At 48.7% G+C, this 14,640-nt stretch overlaps 1 protein-coding gene across 7 annotated transcripts in view; it reads left to right on the top strand.

Annotated features, from left to right (window-relative positions):
• C2H1orf116 (chromosome 2 C1orf116 homolog) overlaps positions 1-11,976 on the top strand; it is a 37,639-nt gene extending 25,663 nt beyond the window's left edge. The window contains exons 1-5 of one of the 7 annotated variants that reach the window (XM_060130184.1): positions 122-257; positions 1,282-1,471; positions 5,552-5,737; positions 8,104-8,281; positions 9,673-11,976. In XM_060130184.1, the coding sequence (XP_059986167.1) occupies positions 1,448-1,471; positions 5,552-5,737; positions 8,104-8,281; positions 9,673-11,207 (1,923 nt within the window). In that variant the 5' untranslated portion in view covers positions 122-257; positions 1,282-1,447 and the 3' untranslated portion in view covers positions 11,208-11,976. Of the gene's footprint in view, positions 1-108; positions 258-1,281; positions 1,472-4,739; positions 4,889-5,551; positions 5,738-8,103; positions 8,282-9,672 lie in introns of those variants that run through there. The other 6 variants (XM_060130208.1, XM_060130228.1, XM_060130191.1 and 3 more) reach the window with 6 other exon arrangements.
• The last annotated feature ends 2,664 nt before the right edge of the window (positions 11,977-14,640 follow it).

The following is a 14,640-nucleotide window of genomic DNA, read 5'->3' as shown; positions in this document are numbered from 1 at the left end:
TGCGCCATCCCCTCCCACGCCCTCCCTGGATAAACAGCTGGAATGAGAAGTAGGGAGGGAGGGCTGGGATTGGCTGAGTGTCAGTTGCCAGGGTGGGGTGAGGCAGCGCGGATGAAGATTTTACCTGTCTAGGTAAGTCAGGGAGAGGTCAAAAGAAGAAAACAGTGGGAAGCAGGGGAAGCAGTCTCTGTCTCCGTCTCTGCCCTTTGAAATATAAGGGTATTCCTTTCCTCGCTTCAGCCCCCCGCCCAGTGAAGGTGAGTTAATTCCTAACCAACTAACTATTGCTTATTCTGCAGCAAGGGGGGAGCCCTTTATACACCAGGTGGGGGTCTTTCCTCTCTGTTCCTCAACTCCCTGTGTCCAGTACGGGATCAGAGTGAGTTGGTAGCTTCTTGAGATTGGAGTGTTTTAGTGGAGACCCAGGCTGAGACACATTTTTTTTTTCCATCTGCCTGTTTAGGTTGGATGAGCATATTGTGCTGACAACAAGAAAACAGATTTGTTTTAGAAATTTCCATCTCTGAATCATTGAAGTTGCACTGTGATTTTGGAAGAGAATTGTTAGAGGAGGTTAAAATGGAAAATCGCCTGGGGAAGAAAAGTGCTTTGGTTTTCCATTCTAACAGGCAAATTTCTCATGGCTTTATGAACTCAATGTCTATTGTTATTTAAATGAAGGGTGCAGTGTGTGTGTGTGTGTGTGTGTGTGTGTGTGTGTGTGTGTGTGTTCAGTAATGGTAGTGTGATAATGGAGCTCTTTGTGGATGGGTGTGTAAGGTGTGAGCTGTGCTATGTTTTTGTAAGGGTGTGTGAGATTTGGTTACATTGGGAAAATGCCAGCTCAGGCTACCAGCTCATCTTCGGAAAACCCATGGATAGTCTAGTTGCAAAGTCAAGCCTATTTGAGTTCAGCTTCATTAAATTTCTGACTTTGCCTGTGAATAGACACAGGGATTGGCAAACAGGAAGCTACTCAACTGTGCCGGGGCCTCACCTACATTAATATTTCACGGTAACATGTTGAGTCTAGTAGGAATTCCGAGTGGGGCTCAGGCCAAAGCAGTGTGGCAGAGTCCAGAGAGGAGAACCAGACCAGTGTTGTGGTTTTGCTTTGACTTCCTTCGGGTGTCCCAGTTGGCAGTCTGTGTGCCCAGATTCCCTGCACAAGGACGCTGGGTGTAGAAGTCAAGTCAGAGTAGCAAGTCAGCTCTCCGCCATCCAGCTTGTGGGGATTAACACTCTGGTCCCTAACTTCTCCCCTTTTCCTCCTGCTTCCAGAAAGAGGGAAGTGGGAAGACCCAGTGCCAGGATCCCAGGGCCTGGCACACAAGCCCTGAGTGAATATATTGGGTTTCGTCCTAGCAACTGAAGCTTTAGGCTTTATTTAGCTCAGCCCACACCACAGAACCAGCCCGCCAAGCTCACTGACTGAGGGCTGCCATACATGGCGACCTCGTCAGCAATAAAGGTAAGCTGCAGTGTCAAGCAAAGTTCTTCTGTGCAGGTGATATTTCCACCCACCCTCTCCCTTAAACCCACTGGTGAAAGAGGCGATTATATCATTGCTTAAACACAAACAGAAAATTGCCCATGTGCTTGTGGAGAGGGATACACACACAGTGCAACTTTTAGTCTTCTTGGCCTTTTCCTTAGGATGTTCTCCAGCCCAAGGCACATTTTGGGTGGTCAGCAAAAAGCAGAGGCACCCAGTCTAAGAGAAACAGGAAACCTCTTTGACCACTGGGGAGAGAGCTCAGCTCTTGGAGGATATAGGAATGGGGTCACGGGAAGAGGGTGATAAGGGGGCCTTGGGTCTGTTCAGATGGTACAGAGAAGCCAAACAGGAGTGGAGCTGGAGGCCTCTTCCCACCCCACCCCCTCCAGATACCAGAGTTCCACACGCCATTTATTTACTCTCCTCCAAGGCTTGACTGGTTTCAGGGAGTAGTTAATATTTAATGTACCTTTGCATGGGTGGCCCCAATATAGGCTGTGCACATTTCTTAACCTGTTCCCTCCTCCCCTCAAGCTGCCCAAAGAGGTCAAGGGTTAAAAAATACAGAACTCTCACCTTGAGTGTTTTGCATGCTGTTCAGGCTTCTTATCAAGTAGAAATACCTCAGGTTTCAATGGCTGCCCTGAAATAGCCCCCAAGTTTCAAGGTTGTAAGGTTGGTGGAAGGAAATGCAGCCTCCAGGTCAGGTCAGACTGGTGAGGGAAGGAGAGGGTGGTGAGAAGAGAAGACGTCTTTATGGTTCAGACTTTTCGGGTCAGGACACTAGGTGTGGAGATGAGGTGTGAGCACCTTAGAGCTCATTCAGCTTCGGTTTCAGGTTCAGGTTAATCTCTGCAGTGGTTTTGTTGTGCCTATGACTTGAGCTTCAGTGGCATTTGGTGTCTTTCCCTTATTCTGGAAATAGCTATTGTGGGGACAAAAAGCTGGCCTGGATGCATAAATCTGAATCAGAGAAGAGTGGTCTTAGGGCTTTCAGTGTTTAATCAGACGTGGCCAGTGGCCCTTCTTTAGGTACCCGGCCCTCTTGCCTCTGGACAGCTGCTGTAATGCCCTCTAGAAGGGCTGGGAGCCACAGGCTGCCCAATAGATGCAGTTATAAATCATTTCCTACTTCCCATAGGAAGGGGAGGTAGAAAGAGCCCCAGCTTTTGCATCTGTCAAATGGAGAAAATGCCACATCCTGCCTAAGGTATCAGGTTATCTGAAAGCACTTTGTAAGCTATACCCTGGTATGTTTTTTAAAGCATATTGTTTCTATCTCTTCCAGCTGCTTCAGGCCATCCTTTGTTCCAAAGTGAGAATGTGTTAGGCTGCCCTGGGAGGGAGGAGAGGCTAGCACACCACTGTAAAGTCCGAACTGTGCTTGGAAGAACAAGGGTAGTCATTTTTCTCTGAAAGGGAAAGGCAGCATCTGCTCATCCATTCACAGAGAACATTCTACAGTGCGTCACTTTTAATAGTTACTGCCCCAGTGTAACAGATAGGAAAACTAGAGCCAAAAAACAGACCCTTGGATCTGCACTGACTTCTTGGAAACAATACCTTTGTTTTAACAAAGTTTTGCTTGCCCCATGCCTATTAGGTACTCATAAATGTTAGTGTAACTGAAAGCATTGCCCAAATTCCATTAAGCCATATATTTTCTGGGAAACAAAATATTAAAAAAGAGCTTACATGGGGCTTCCCTGGTGGCACAGTGGTTAAGAATCTGCCTGCCGGACATGGGTTCGAGCCCTGGTTCAGGAAGATCCCACATGCCGCAGAGCAACTAAGCCCGTGTGCTGCAGCTAGTGAAGCCCACATGCCTAGAGCCCATGCTCCACAACAAGGGAAGCCACTGCAATGAGAAGCCCGCGCACCGCAACAAGAGTAGCCCCCGCTCACCGCAACAAGAGTAGCCCCCGCTCCCCACAACTAGAGAAAGCCCACGTGTAGCAACAAAGACCCAATGCACCAAAAAATAAATAACTAAGTAAATGTATTTTTAAAAAATTTTTTAAAAGAGCTTACAGTAATAGGGTAGAAGCCAAAAAAGAGACCTTCCAACAGTTCAACTAGTTCTAATGTCAACTGAGTTCTAGTGTCAACTCAGTAGACACTAGAACAAATGACGTTTATTCATCAGCATTTTTTGAGTGCCTTCTGTGTGCCTAGGCTAACGAGAAATGGATCCTCTTTGTCGTAGTGGTCTCAACCCTTCAGAATGTTAGGAATGAGTCAGTACTTTTGGAACCTAGACAGTCATTAACGGAGAGGCTAGCTGAGGTGACTGAACTTCATCCACATGACTTCTCACATTTCTGTTTCTTTGGGATTCTGGATAATGGGGCACTAACCTCATGAAGGAATCCCATGAGTTATCTTACCCCATGTTGATTTATCACTGGGTTTCTTTGGTATCTCTGTCCCCTCTGGTTCTCCCTCTCTCTCCTGAGAGGCTTTGGACCCGCGTGAACTACATGTGTCTTGCCCATAACGGATCTTACCTCTTCCTTCCCCATTGTCCTGCCCCCTCCCTACCTGCCCCAGTTGAAGGTCTCCTCCCAAGCAGGAGGGGAGCTCTGTGAGGCCTTGTGTCTGTCAGCTCTAGGTGGTTGGCAGACTGACTCACCCAGCACAGCCCAAACCTGACTTTGGCACTGGAAGCAATTATTGGCAGAGGTAAAAAAGACAACCCGCCTTGGAATCTAAAGCCCAAGTCTCAAGATCTCAAATAAAACCCAATCTTCCAGGACATTTTACCTAGCATTCAGAAGGTGGGAAAGATGGTAGAAAATAAAGCATGGCATTGTGGGGAAAATATGGATTCAGAATCAGACAAAGTATACTCTAATTCTAGCTCTTCCCCCAGGTCCCTACTTGATCTTAGAACTGTCTTTTAATCTTAATTCTTCTAGAATTTCATTTGAGCATAGGAGAGTCACCTTTGGCCTTTCCAGCTCTGGTGGAGTTTTTCCCACAAACAAGAATATGAAAATCCCTGGGATTCCCTGAAGGAAGATGACACTACCTTCCTTTGCTATTTCTGTTGGCACAATGAACTTGAAACTGTTCTTTCCCTATGAGTTGGAGTTGGGAGAAAGCTACCTAGAACATTGCTCTTGTCCATTTGACACAGATTAGGGAATCTCATTGGGAATAAATGCAACATCAGGAGGGTGATACACAAGAGGGAAACTGGGTTTCCGTCCACCACTGGGGTGCCATGCACATCCCTCCCAGACTAGGGGATGACGGTGGCTGGGGTGGGGGTCGTTGTGATGGTGCTGATGATGTAGCTATGGTAGCAGCTGACTGTTACAGGGCCGTGCACTGCACCAAGTGTTTTCCATGGAGTATTTCATTCTATAGTCACGAAAACCCTTTAAGGTAGGTACTATTACGGGCCCCGTTCCTTTTTTTTAAAGAAAGCTTTTATTTCCCTTGCTTCAGTCTACTTTGATCCGAGATGGATCTTGTCTTTTTCTTATTACAAAAACAGTAGTAGTTACTCATTTATTCCTTAAGTGTTTGCTTACTTACTACAAACTAAACTGTGCTATCGGTTCTCATTTAGTCTTACTATTAACCCTATTTAATGAAGAAAAACAGATTCAAAGAGTAATTTGCCTCGTCACAACACTTTAAATGGTGGAACTGGAATTTGAACCCAGATCCAGCTACCTCCAGAACCCAAGCTTTAACTCCTGTAATATGTAGTGTTTATAGTAATGAAAATGTAGGTTAAGCTCCCTGGTTCAGAGAAAAAACATGACCAAGAGAAATGATGGAATCTCTTTTCTGACTAGACTGCTTCTTCACCACCTAAGTCTGACCTTCTGCATGTATGTAAGCCAGCGTATGCGTCCTTACATGTCCAGCTTATGTGTCCCCCTGCAGGCTGGGGGTTTGGGTTTGGGTCATGGCTGAGCGTGGCCCCTTCCAGCTCTCTGTTTGCTTGGTGTCCCTGCTGCCATGCTGCTCCAGGGCCTGGGCAGAGCCTCGCTGGAGCCTGGCTCAGCTCACACGTGGCTTTGATTCTTCTCTTTTCAGGCCCGGCCTGGGACATTCTTCGCTTCCCTTCGCTTCCCCTCTGAGAGCCCCTTTCACCACCCCTGCACCTTGCTTCAGGCGATGCCCGAGAGAGAGCTGTGGCCAGCAGGGCCTGGCTTGGAACCCGTGACCCACATTGGCAGCTGTGATAGCATGATGAGCACCACCTCCACCCTCTCTGGATCTGTACGTACTCTCTGTCTGCAGCCTGGCCCGCTCTCCGCACCCCTGCCCTGCCCTGCCCTACCCACCACCATCCTTGCTCACTGCTCCTTGTCTTTCATCTTCCTTGTCAGGGAGTGAATCACACCAGTTGGTATTCTGCCTCTGAGTCACCCCTGGTTCTACAGAGAATAGAGTGGGACAACCCCAGAGAGTAATAGGACAAATGAGAGTTTTTCCCAGTTTTCATTAGGTTGGGTGGTTTAATTGAGATGAGAGAGTGGGTCAGTGATCTGAGGTCACGGTGGAAACTAGAGCGTAGATCCTTGTAGCACGTGGATTCCTGAAGTCCTCTGCAAACAACAGCGTTACTTCCATCTTTTACAAAGATCAAAGAGCACGGAGCAGTTAAGAGCCTGGGTTCTGGAGCCAAACAGATCTGGGTTCTCTACTTATAAGCTCTATGACCTTGGACAAATTACTTAATTTCTCTAAGCTTCAGTTTCAGTTTTAAGATGGGCATAATATTAATACCAAATTCATAGGGTTCTTGAGGTGAGTGAATGAAATGCATGTAAAGCACTTAGCACGTGCTTCTATGTAGAAAAGAAATAGCCTATCTGTAAGTAGAGACTGAGAATTTTCCAAAGTCCCTGTGTTTAACTATTTGTGAGTGACATGTAATAAATTGTAATTTTTCTGGGCATGAATTTAAATCTCAATTCTTATAAGGTTGGTGTGACAGAGTAAATCTGTCCTATGTCCAAATGTAAGCATTCCTTTGTTATGGGTACTCATCACATACATAATAACCCTTGAGAATTTATACTTTATTGTTCTATATCCTATACGTAGAGGTATTTGATAATTTAAGGATTGTAATGATCTCTACTGAATGTCAAAGATGTTTGATATAGTCGGTGAGTTTTGATATGTAAAAATGAAGTAGAAAAAGCAGCACACAACACACAAAAAACCTAAAGTGCAGACAATCTGTAGATAATTTCTTTTTAACCCTAGATGATGGGACCTCACAGACCACATTCAGTTTCTGTTAAGCAGAGGCCAACATGAGTAGTTACATACAACTGGACACAGAATGTGACAGGGATTAAAGGTTTTCAAAGTGAATCATCCATGAAGGAGAAATTCAGAATTGGAGTTTTGGAAGACTATTTTAGTAGGAAGAGGGCAGTAGAGAAGATTTTGTTTAGGGAACCTCTGGGGTCTGCATCAAGGCTTCCAAGGGCTGTATTCGGGACTTCCATTTACCATGTAAGCCTCCCTCAGTCAACTGACAGATGATTCTTTAAGGAGCCTGGGGAACTGGAGAAGTTATTCCAACAACCATCTCCCCTCCCCCTAAGATATTTTTAGGGCTTTCTCAAAATCTTTCCTGGACATCTGAGTGGGTCTGGAAAATATATAACTCTGAAGTATCTCCAATATTAGGAAGAGGGGTAGAGACGGCAGGAAGGGACTCAGGCCAAATTTCCTATATTCCCATCTGCCCTTTTGGTCCTCCCTTCAACCTTCAACTTTGGAGAGCGATTATCCCATGGATCTTCCTAGCCTTGTAGAACATAGGCAGTAACCATCTGAAAGGGCCTCACCTGTTCTCCCAAACACTCCTATGTGCTTTCTCATAATGAAAATTATTTATTTTAATTTCTACTTAATATTTAATACTAAGTTGCTTTCCCCTCACCCCATACCAGTTTCTCCACCTTCCTCCCTTAAGTTAATATTTGCTTAAGAAATAAATGCACACGTTTTTGAATGTTAGCCAGAGCCAAATGCTATCAAGAAAGTAAATACACAAAAGGGAAAAAAAAATCCTGTATGGAATGCATTTCAAAGTCAAGTGTAAATTACTTAGTAAATTGATCTGTGACTAGTCATGATAAATCGGCTGTCTTTCCTGTTTGTCCTCATACTGTCCTTGACATGCCAGATCAAGAATGCAGAAGTACTTTGAAAAGTTAAAAGCAATACCATTCAAGTTTAAGGTCAAATCATCATGGTGCCCATATAGTTTAGAACAACATTGGAGACACGCGAAATGAGATACTTGACATAGGTTACACAGAAGAAGTGGAATTAGAACCTGGGACTGCTTCTGATCTTTGCCCCTAAGCATTCCACCCAGGAGTGAACAAAAGAAAGGTCATTTGCCATCTGCCTGCCTGGCTGGGTGTTACTGGGACAGCAGCCCGACAGTCTCTGCCCTCCTTGGTCCCTGCAGTTTCAGGAGGCAACTCCAGCAGGTCTGCAGAGTGGCATGATGGAGAGGTTCCAGCTCTTCAGCAATCCTTCCCAGTGCAGGGTGGTTCTCGGGCCCCGCCAGTTTCTGGGGAGCTACCTCTCACAGCACCCTCTCCTCGCTCTAGAGTGACAGCAGCTACGACTTCCTGTCCGCTGAAGAGAAGGAGTGTCTGCTCTTCTTAGAGAAAACCATTGGCTCATTGGACACCGAGGCTGACAGTGGACTGTCCACTGACAAGTCTGGTCAAGCCACAACTCCCCGAGGTCCCCGAACACTGCCCACGACCCAGCCTGCCGCCCAGGGTAAGAGAGAGTGTCTAGAAAAATCAAAAAAGGGGACTTCCTTGGAGGTCCAGCGGTTAGGACTCTGTGCTTCCACTGCAGAGGGCACGGGTTCGATCCCAGGTCGGGGAACTAAGATCCCGCCCACATGCTGTGAGGCCAAAAAAAAAAAACAAAAAATAAAACCCCCAAAAAAGCAGTACATCCTCTGGCCACTCTCCATCTTGTCTGCCCTCTGCTCTAAGGGTCACAGGCAGAAGAAGGAACAAATGCTCTCCTCTGCATTCTCATGGCTGGAATAAAGCCTTGTTGTCCCTGCAGGGAAGGAGGGATTGCCGACAAGCCAGCTTTCTATGTCTTTCTATGAAGTATCAGAGGCCTGGGAGGGAAAGGGGTTTGACCAGCACCCATCCTCTTATGGAGAAATTCTAAAGCAATATGACCACAGAGGTGAGGGAGAGATTCAGGGAGGGGTGGGTGGTTGGCTCTGGAAAAACTAAGTCAGTCTGTGGAGCTAATCTGGGTGACCCAGAGGATGAGGCTGCAGGAGATAAGAAGAGGGAAGGGCTCCCTTAACTTCAGTGGGTGACGTCTCAAGGGCCTTGTGAGAGAGTATGGAGTGGCGTTGAGGCTCAGTAGACGGGAAACAAGATGACACCTAAGTGTGGCCATGAGTGCAGGGCCATATGCCCCAGGGTGAGGGGGGCATTTTACTCCTGAAGACAGACCCATTGGTATCAGGACTGTGATCACTTATTCATTCATTTAGCAAATATTTATTGACAATGTGTTAGACCCTCCCTGAGATAGAGGAGGAAGTGGGGACGTGGGGCTTCCTCTGCTGCCTGGTGCTGATTTCCTGGTCCAGTGGGCCTGATACGTGTGCTTATCCACTGGAAGAAAAGAGCCCCTGTCACTCTGTGGTGTGGGGACAGCTGTGGCCATTACAGAATCATCCAGGTGCCTATAGAAAGTGAAGGCAGAAGAAGGCAGAAGCCTGGTCCAGCAAGAGCAAATCACCTGTTGACCATGTTCAATGCTGAATGCTCCCACTGGGCTCAGTTACCTGAGGGCCCCAGGATAGCTAGAGGGACTGTCCTGAACCCCAACCAACCCTGCCTCTGTAGAGGGTTAGAAAGAGCCTGAGTCAGGAACATGGAGCTGTCTGGGGCTGCCCTTTCCCCAGCCATCAGGAAACATTAATCCTTGGTTGAAGGGAAACTGCTAGTACTGATCTGTTAGTCTAAATGACATCCAAACAAGAGTTCTGACCTTTAAGAGCAAAGAAACCACAAAAAACAAAACCCATCCATTGCTAATTAGAGATCAGAGTCTGGGAGGTGTTTTCTTTCCCCCCGGCAGCAGGGTTCTCACCACGCACTCTTCTTTGCCTGTTTTCCCGACCCTCACAGGACGTCCAAAAGAGACCGTTCAGCAAGGAACAGAGCCGAAAAGAGTGACTCCATTCAGCTTGTCTCATCTGCCCGAGCCTCAAAGCCTGGGCCTCAGGTCTGGCTCCTGCAGCCTCCCCAGAAATATCCACATCGGCAGAGACCAGATCCTCAGAAAAAGCACCACACAGACTAACAGCCACACCCCAGGGGTATCTGACGGGCTTGTCCCAGGGCCTGAGAAAGAGCAGGTGGGCCAGAGCAGTGAGCCCCCCCAGGCACCGACGGGCCCCCGGGACGCTGCCCTTGATCTGGACAGGGCTTTCATCCCCCCACCAGAGGCCTTCCGGGACACCCAGCCAGAGCAGCGTGGGCAACGCGGCCTGCCCAGACAGCCAGGGGAGCTGAGTCCCAGGCCCCAGGTCCACACATCACTCAGCCTCCAGCAGAAAAGGGAGACCACTTCAGAGGCCATGTCCCAGAAAGCCAATGAGGAAGGCTCAACCGGGGAACCTGGACAGCCTCGGCCTCCTCCAGCTGTGTCCTCTCAGAATGCAAAAGCTGAAGATGTTCCTGTCCCATCAGAGGGGGCTCCACATGCCCGGCTGGCTCCCCTCACAGCCCCTAAGCCACGGAAGCTGCCACCAAATATTGTGCTGAAGAGTAGCCGGGGTGGTTTCCACAGTGATCCCCAGAACCGGCTGTCTTGCCACTCGGAGGCCGGCCCTGGAGACTCGGGCCCCACCTCGTCATCACTGCAGGAGCAGAGGAGAGCACGCAGGGAAGCGCTGGAGAAGCTGGGGCTGCCCCAGGACCAAGATGAGGCCAGCACCCACTTAAGTAGGCCCTCCGTCAGGCTCAGGGAGACTCGCACGCAGGCCCCCTCCCCGGCTCCGCCTGTGGTTCCAGCTCAGGTCTCAGCAGCGACAGGAAAGGCTCCAGCACCTGCACCAATGCGGGGACCTTCTCCAGTGAAAGCTCCGGGTCCGGCTCCAGCTCAGCCATCTTCTCCAGGCAATGTTTTGGTTCCTGCCCAGGAACCCACTCCAGGGAAAGTTCCAGCTGACAAATCCATGCCAATTCCTATCCCTAGGGCCCCACGGGCAAATAGTCCCCTCACTCAGCCGAAGCCAGACTCTGGGCTGACTCTCCAGGAGAGCAGCATCCCTGGCCTGAGACAGATGAACTTCAAGTCCAACACGCTGGAGCGTTCAGGCGTGGGGCTGAGCAGCTACCTCTCAGCAGAGAAAGATTGCAGCCCCAAAACAAGCACCTCTCTGGGAAAAGCCTTCTTGGACAAGATCTCACCCAACGTCTTGCGTAACTCCCGGCCGCGCCCGGCCTCCTTGGGCACCAGGAAGGACGTAGAGGGTATCCAGGTGGGCAAGTTGGCCGACCCGGAGCATGAGCTGGGTTCCAAGCGCCTGTCTTACCAAGGACAGAGCCGTGACATGCTGCCTCGATCCCACTGTGTCAGTGTCAAGATCTCCCCAAAAGGCGTGTCTGATGAAAAAAGAAGGGAGGCTCTCAAGAAGCTGGGCCTGTTGAAGAAGTAGGCACTGGCCACCAGCACCCCCACACAACCCCTCCCGCACCCCGTTATTCGAGAAGAGACCCAGGGTTCCACTTAGTCTACCCCACCTCACAAGTCAGGGGCTGGGCAGGGGTCGGCTTCTCTGCAGTGTCCTCTTCTCTCCGAGGGAGAGATTGGAGCACACATTTCTATTCAGAGTGGCTGTACCAATGAGCGCCTGCGTGAACCACCCTGAAGATGATTTCCACAGGAGGGTGTGTGTGTGTGGTATAGGCTGTGTCTATCACCGAAGCTATTTATATGACAGAGTCATTGCTCAGAATTCCTCACTTGTTGGAAACTTTCTTACATCGGGTAGAGCTCAGGCAAGCCAGAACTGAGTGCAGAGGGGTGGCTAAGCCTGAGAAAAAAAAGTCAAATGGGACAATGGATGTACCCGTGACACTAGGCAAATGCAGGATCACATGAAATGTGGGTCTCCCAGAACCCCTGCAGTGGGTGGAGACTGGCACAGACCTTGCTGGATTCCCCTCTCGCTTCTGGCCTCCCGGATAGGGGCCTGCGGCCAAGAGGAGTTGGTTTGTTATCTCATCGTCTGCTGCCTTCTCTCTGTCCCTAGTCCCAAGGACCAGACACATCCCTGTCACTAAAAACTCTTGGTTGACTGATACCAGGAGAGCTCTTGCTGGCCTGAGAAGTCAGGATGAGTGCCCACGCTGCACACACCTCCACTGGAGAGGGCCTTGTCTGTGGGCTTGTTAAATTCAGTAATAAACTACGGTGGTCCCTGACTCTGATGTGCCTATCCTTCCTGCTCCGGATCTCAGTCTGCACAGTGACCCCAGGGCTGGGCCAACAGTGAGATGGGAGCCCAAGCCCAGAGGCTTTGTAAATACCGAGGGACTCTTACAGGCCTTTGTCTACACGATTACAAGTTGTTTTTTGATTTCCTCAATTCCTATGGGAAATCAGCACAGTGCATGCTCTGCTAATTATTCATAGAATATCAGAGCTGGGAGGGGCCTTAGAGACACTCTAGTCCCACCCTGATGGGGAAGGGAAGTGACTCATCGCAGTCACTCTGCTGTTTAGTAACAGAACTGAGATCAGAGCTGGAGCGCCTGATGCCGCTCCCATGCCGCGTGACCCTCCCCTCCAGCGGTCCCTTTGTCCCTCCACTCAGCATCCTAAGGAGTCACCAGCAAAGGCCCAGCCCTAAAGCTCTTCAAGATCTAAAGTGTCTTCCGAAACATCAGAGATTAAACGTTGTTCAGGATCGTATTTAGTGTTGTGGGTTTTTACTTAGTTTGGGAAAGTAGCAATATAATAACTCATTTTTAATCCCAAGTTCCCTGACCAAGTTATGCACCTTGAGCACATGCTGGAAGGGCGTACTGTGGGTAGGTGGTGTGGGCTTGTGAATACAAGCTTGGAGATCAGACATGGCTGGGCGTGACCCCTGCTTCCCCTTAAGAAATTAATGTTATTCAGAGACGTGACCTGGTTGGAGTCCAAGGTCCCCAGATGTGAGGGGCAGATAAAGGGAACCGGGTTGAAAAAGTGCCCTTTAGGTCTGCTGAGCGTTTCTGGGCTGTGTCCTTAAGGACCCAGCACATCAAGGCTCTGTATCTCTGCAAGTGGTGAGGAGGTTAAGGTAAGGACAACAAATGGCTGCGCCCTGCTATGGCATGTGGGATGTGGTTGTGACAGTTTCTGTGTACACTCTCACACACACACCCAAAAGCTGATGCCTTACTCCTGGCCCTGGGTGAGGACCTGGCCTGTCACAGCCAATAGGGTCACCCATGACTGTCTGAGCCACATCTTACCACAGACACCCCCCAGAGAGAGAAGACCCCCCTCCCGCAATACTGGTCAGACATGCTGTATTTGGTTGAACTGCTTCCCAAGACACAACCTGAAGAATGCTCACTTTATTATTTATTAATTTCCCTGATAAATAGGGAAACTTGGGGCCAGCTATAAAGTAAGACTTGGTAGGAATCTGGGGCCTTGGCATTAACACAAGCCTCACTAACAGGTTGGTCAGGGCCGCATCCTGTTAAATCCCACTCCCTGGTGAAGGCAGTTTCTCTCCCAGACAAAGCAGAGTTACACACAGTCTGCCCTGCTGCTCTGTATTTTCATCCTGCCTGGTTCCCCAAGTCACCCAATTTGAGATACTCCGTCCCCTTGTTATTTAAAGATACCATGCTTCCCCATGTCCTTGGCCTTCAAAGAGCATGTTTTGCTCTAAGGATGGTCTTTGGGATTCAAGAATAGGATAATAAATCCAAACCTGGTTGTCCTCATTTTGAAGAACATCAAGGGGAGGTAGTGAGGACATCCACTGTCCTGAGTTGCATCCATCTTCCTGTCCCAGGTAGGACTGCTCTTCATTCAGCTAGAACTGATTGGGGGAGAGGTGAGAGTGGGGTCAGGGGTGTTCTTATCCCCTTTGAAGGATTTTAGGCAGAAATGAGTTTAAAAACCACAGTGACAGCTCTACTTTCACATGGCTTTATTTCTCCACTATCCCCTGCCTGCTGTAGTCTTGCTGCTGCTGGAAACGAACCATCTGCCAAATACAGGAGCTGGCCCCTCCTCAGCCTAGCCCGGTGGGGTCTGTGCCCTCAGACGCGTTGGCAGCCACTCCTCTGAATCACCACTCATATGCCACCCTGAGAGTTCTCCAGGCCCACGCACTATCCTACACAGAGGTCAAGGGATGGACCCAGTCACCTCTTAGGTGGCCCCCTCCATAGTGGGAAGTGTGGTATGACAGATGCCACCCTGGGGGTACGTAGGTGTGCAAAAGTTGGTGTTTATTGCATGCAAGAAGAGCAAGTGAAAGACTGGAGAGCAGGCCCTACTTGATGTTATGAGTTAGAGTCGGAGGTGAAGAATTTGAATATGTGTAAATATGTGAGATGAACCAGTTCATTCCTCGATCCATGATCATTTTGTAGGAAGAAAAGGATCATACTGTCAGAATATGAAGCTGTAGGTTCATAAACTAGAGGAGGGGGAGAACCAGGGGCATGGGCAGGAGAAAGCACGCCTACCGCAATCAGAATCTAAGAAGGAAGGCAGATACAGTGCTCCCATGCTCTTTTCTTCACGTGAGTGACTATGGAGCCTATAGATCTGGGCTCAGGTTACCTCCATCACTTACCAATGAGGGAACCGTGGGGATGACACTTTAATTTTTGAACCTCAGAGTTCTCATCTGTAAAATGGGTATAATAATACCAGGCTTTCAAGATTATTAAGATGAACAAGTGATATAAAAAAATCTAAAGCTTAGTACTTGACATAGCATAGATAGTCGATAAATGACAGAATTATTCCTTCTGGGTCTTATTCCTTCCTTCTCAAAGGGAGCAAATGTAGACAGGGTTGGCAGCCAAGAGCTCACCCAGTTCAGCTCTGAAGAAATCGGAGAGAGCTTGCTG

Source organism: Lagenorhynchus albirostris, chromosome 2, assembly GCF_949774975.1.
Source record: "Lagenorhynchus albirostris chromosome 2, mLagAlb1.1, whole genome shotgun sequence".
In the NCBI taxonomy this organism is placed as follows: Eukaryota; Metazoa; Chordata; class Mammalia; order Artiodactyla; family Delphinidae; genus Lagenorhynchus; species Lagenorhynchus albirostris.
The sequence above is the reverse complement of the archived record's forward strand: the minus strand, read 5'-3'. Positions and strand labels throughout refer to the sequence as shown.